General features: G+C 52.4%; 1 protein-coding gene across 1 annotated transcript; it reads left to right on the forward strand.

Annotated features, from left to right (window-relative positions):
• The first annotated feature begins 888 nt into the window (after nt 1-888).
• LOC123052027 (uncharacterized) lies at nt 889-3739 on the forward strand. Its single transcript, XM_044475067.1, has 5 exons — nt 889-1180; nt 1300-1373; nt 1952-2084; nt 2790-3053; nt 3156-3739. Exons 1-5 carry the CDS (start codon nt 1055-1057, stop codon nt 3432-3434), a joined length of 876 nt encoding a protein of 291 aa, XP_044331002.1. The 5' UTR covers nt 889-1054; the 3' UTR covers nt 3435-3739.
• The last annotated feature ends 817 nt before the right edge of the window (nt 3740-4556 follow it).

Consider the following 4556-nt stretch of genomic DNA (forward strand, 5'->3'; position numbering starts at 1 on the left):
TGTCGGCCAGCAGCTGGCTGATCGGCCCGCGGAAGGCCGACAGGGGCACGCCCGCGCCGACAGCTCCCTCCCTCCCCCTCGCGGCGTGGCCAGCCCAATCAGAGGCCGACGCGTGCCAGGCGGGCCAGCAGTCGGCCAGCAGCAAGCCGATCGGCCTGCTGTGGGCCGATTAGGTCCAGTCGGCCTACAGCGGGCCGACGGTGTATTATTTTTGAAAATTATTTTTTTGACGTAATATTTGTGTAATTTAATAAAAAAATGTATTATTTAAAAAAAAAAATAGCGCCAATATAGACATCCATCCAAACATCAACTAAAAAAACACAACATAAAAATCAAATAGAAGTAGCACTCCAAGTTAAAAAGGAACGGAATAAGCGCAAGATGCAAATGTACTATGGAAACCCTAGAAAAATGCAAACATATCGATTCACGGGAGGCGAAATCGCGGCAGCACCGGCGCTAATAAATCGTGCAACAGCCACCGGATCACCCTAGAACATTCCCGTAATCCCATCATTGACGGGAGAGGCGGCACCAGCGGCAGCAGCAGAGCAGAGAAACGGCAACGGTAATGGACGCCACAGCGCGCCCGTTCCGGCCGCACGCGAACGTTCGGAAATTTCAAATACCGGGGGAGGGCGAGGCGAGGCGAGGCGTACGTACGTTACGCTACGGGCGGACCCGGCCCCTCCCCCGGTCAACCCCCTCCGGGCTCCGGCGCGGGCCCAGGCGGAGATCGGCACACAGTGCCGCCGGCCCCACATGTCATGGACGGCCAGGCCCGGTGGGTGGGGGGGCCGACGGGCGCGCGTGGGGTCTTTAAAAAAGGGGGTCGGGGCGGCACAGCGACTCCTCCTCCTCACCTTCCTTCCATTCGACTCCACTCCACTCCCCCTCCCACCTCACCCTCGCCTCGCCTTTTTAGAGAGAGAAACACGAGCTCCCCCACCCCCACCCCCATCCCCACCGAGGTAGTAGAGAGAGAAACCCAGACCCAGGCCTCCCCCCGCCCCTGCACCGAGCTCAGGCCGTAGCGGAGGAGGAGGAGGAGATGGAGAGGCCGGCGCCGGTGAGGAAGTCCCACACCAACACGGCGGACCTGCTGGCGTGGCCGGAGGGGGCGCAGCCGGAGCTCGCCGACGGGGCCACGCCGCCGCCCAACCGCCGCCCGCACCAGGTGACTTCACGGGACGGAGGCGGATTCCCGTCCCCTGCTTCTAGCCCTTTTCGAATTGCTGGGTCAGGGGTTCGATTGTCTCGTCTCCTAACTCCTTTTCCCCTTCTCTGCGCGTGCAGCCGTCGGAGGCGATCCACAAGGTGGTGTTCGGCGGGCAGGTCACGGAGGAGGAGGCCGAGAGCCTCAACAAGAGGTGAGATCGGGGGCATCTGGCTAGTAGTTGCGTGCTGCCTTCTCCTGCGGGGGAGGGTGCTCGGAGGAACGATTTCGGGCTGTGTTTCTGTTTCGTTCACAGATTTGGGCTTCGGCGAGTAGTAGATCTCTCGAGTTTCATGCCGCCTCCTTCGCGAATCGTTGGTCTCCGGGATGCTTTCCTCGATCTGCGTATCTGGTGTCTAGGGAAATACGCCTGGTTTGAATTTCTGTTTGGTTGGTGAGATTTGTGCGCCGAGTTTTGGTGCTGTTGGATAGGCTTGTAGGGTCACGTGGTTTGTGTGCTCGACTGCTCATGCAACGGTGTTTGCAGTTGCACCCACTGCGTCATACAAATTTTGTTGATGTGCTGTTGGGCTGGATTTTTTTTTGGAATTTGAACTGATTACTGATGTGTTTGCACCCTGATTTGTGCATAAACATGTTAATTTGCTTTGTTCCTTAGATCTTAGATAAAGAATCTTGTCACAAAGAGGCTTATCTCGCCCTGATTTACTGAATTACACGGTGCAGTTCACTGAATGAGCTGTTCATTTATTTACTTAATTTTCTCCTCAGGAAACAATGCTCGGCTCCCAAGTGGAAGGAGATGACAGGAAGCGGCATATTTGCAGCTGGAGGTGAGGCTGAGGAAGACGAATCCGCTAACGCTTCTGCAACACCCGTCCGAACGGCTTCAAAGAATTATCAGGTGCTGTTTTCTGTGAAATCTTTTTTTTCTTACAGAACAGAAACATGCTGATTAATGTGCCCCTCTTTCGATCTGCGATATTGCAAGTTGTATTAGCTGTTATGCATTGCTAGTAAGGACGATGGATTTTTATTTATTCACATGCTGTGCTGAATGATTGAGAGGGTAGCACTTACTTAGTATCCCCCTGATTTGCTTGCACATTTGATATTAGCTGCTGGTTGCTAGAATCAACCTTGTTAAATGTTCTAACCTCCAGGTCAGAAGTTGTTGGGATGAATCTTGTGGAAAGGGTCTGGCTATATATAGTTATTGATATGTGGTCACATTGGTTGGTGACCTTTCCTTGTAAATTCTAATAGAACTGGACCTTGATTCAACTATTAAACTAGGCCTTTGTTTTCAATTGCTTTGTTTGGTAGACAGTGGGATTTAGGTAGTCAGGTACCTTTGTTTTTTTCTTCCGTTCACAAGATACAGCATTACAGCTTAGGTGTAGTGCTTCATGACATTTCATAAAAGTAGACCAACTGCTTCCATAATTAGGACTACACATAGTTAACTAGAGAAATACTGTCACTGCACTCATTTTTTTACCGGTACTCTGAAAAACTGTAAATTCGGTACGGTTGCAAAATTGAAAAGAACATTTCGCTCAATATAGACTTCCTGACAGAGCTCAATCTGATTTTTGTCAAACTACAGGCAATCAGTACCATAAGTCACATCTCCTTTGCTGAGGACGAAAGTGTTTCTCCCAAGAAGCCAACCTCCATAGCCGAGGTGGCAAAGCAGCGAGAGCTAAGTGGCACGCTCCAGAGCGAGGATGACAGCAAGCTGAAGAAGCAGGTATCCAATGCGAAATCGAAGGAGCTGAGCGGCCACGGCATCTTTTCTCCTCCAGAGGACCTCAGGCCACGCAACTCGGAGAACGGCTCGACCTCGCAGACGCCAGGGAAGAACGCACAGGTTCGCATTCCTCAACAAACACGTCTCCTCCTAATCTGGACACTGGGCGGTTTCCCAGCTCTGAATGGAGTGCTTATATATGCTTTCAATCGCCTTCGGCAGGTGAGCAGCATCAAATTCGGAGAGGCCGACGACGCCGACAGCGTGGTGAAGACCGCGAAGAAGATCCCGACGAAGAAGTTCAACGACCTGACGGGCAACAACATCTTCAAGGGCGACGCCGCGGAGGCCCCCGGCACGGCGGAGAAGCAGCTGAGCGACGCCAAGCTCAAGGAGATGAGCGGCAGCAACATCTTCGCCGACGGCAAGGCGCCGGCCCGGGACTTCCTCGGCGGCATCCGCAAGCCCCCCGGCGGCGAGAGCAGCATCGCGCTGGTCTAACAGCGACGACGACATCCCCTGATGGACAGGACAGGACAGACATAGCCTACAACATTCTTCGTTCTTCACCTTCACCCCGTCGCCGTCTCGATCTAGGAGTGATTGATTTCTAGGGAGCTTTTTTTTCTTCGTCGTCGTCGTTGGTGGGACTGATCTGCGATTGAGCTTCTGGTTTGGTTTTCCCCCTTTCCTTTTCCTGGCGCCGGGTGCTTCCCCTTTCCTGTTCTCGCTGTTAATTAATCCTCATGGTGTGGTTAGTGGCTGCGGCAAGCAAGCAACGTTGATGGCTCGTTCGTTCGTTGGTTCGTCGTCAGGTCGCCTCCTCTAAGTTAACAACAATTGGTGTGCATTTTGCTGCGTTTGTGGTTGGGTTGGTTGGTCGTGGCGTACCTAAAGTGAGTGATGTTTCAGCTGTTGCGGGATCTTGGATTCTTTTTTCTTATTGCGTGCTGCGTCTCGGATGCCCTGTTGGTAGGTCCGTCGCATGGTTCGTTCGTTCCTTGCAGCAGTGCCACCTAACTTCATCCAACTACGACTTTCTGAGCGGCGCCAGCGTCTTTTCAGATTGTACCGTGACCCCAGCTCTCTCTCTCGTCGAGTCTGAATTGCGCGCGCACACACACGGGGGCCCTCGCTGGTCTCGCTACTGTTGCGCGCTCTTTGGATACGAACAAGTTCGCGGTGCTACTCTACAGTAGCTGCCTTTTTTCTTTTGGGGCATGTGGATGGGAGTTGCACCTTGTGATGATGATGTGATTGATTAGCACGCAGGCACGCTTGGCATGGGATTGTGTACCGGTAAAAGCTTCGGCTGGCAATGATACCGTGACGTCAGTTGTGGGCATACGGGTTTTTCTCATGATGAATAGCTCCCTCCCCCATCTCCAAGAATCTTCCACACCCGGAATAGTATGGAGATGTATGCGGAAGCCGCTCAAATCTGGCCAATTTGAATTTTAAATGCATAGCAATAGCAAGTTAAAGTGCGATTTTATTCACATAACACCCGATCAGAACCAAAAACAAAGGCGATGTTCATAGCTTTTACATGCCCGATCACGAGAATATCTTAATCTGACTATTCGTGCAAATCTGAGCCTCCACGCTCACTCTGTCACCGAC

Source organism: Triticum aestivum, chromosome 2D, assembly GCF_018294505.1.
Source record: "Triticum aestivum cultivar Chinese Spring chromosome 2D, IWGSC CS RefSeq v2.1, whole genome shotgun sequence".
NCBI lineage: Eukaryota > Viridiplantae > Streptophyta > Magnoliopsida > Poales > Poaceae > Triticum > Triticum aestivum.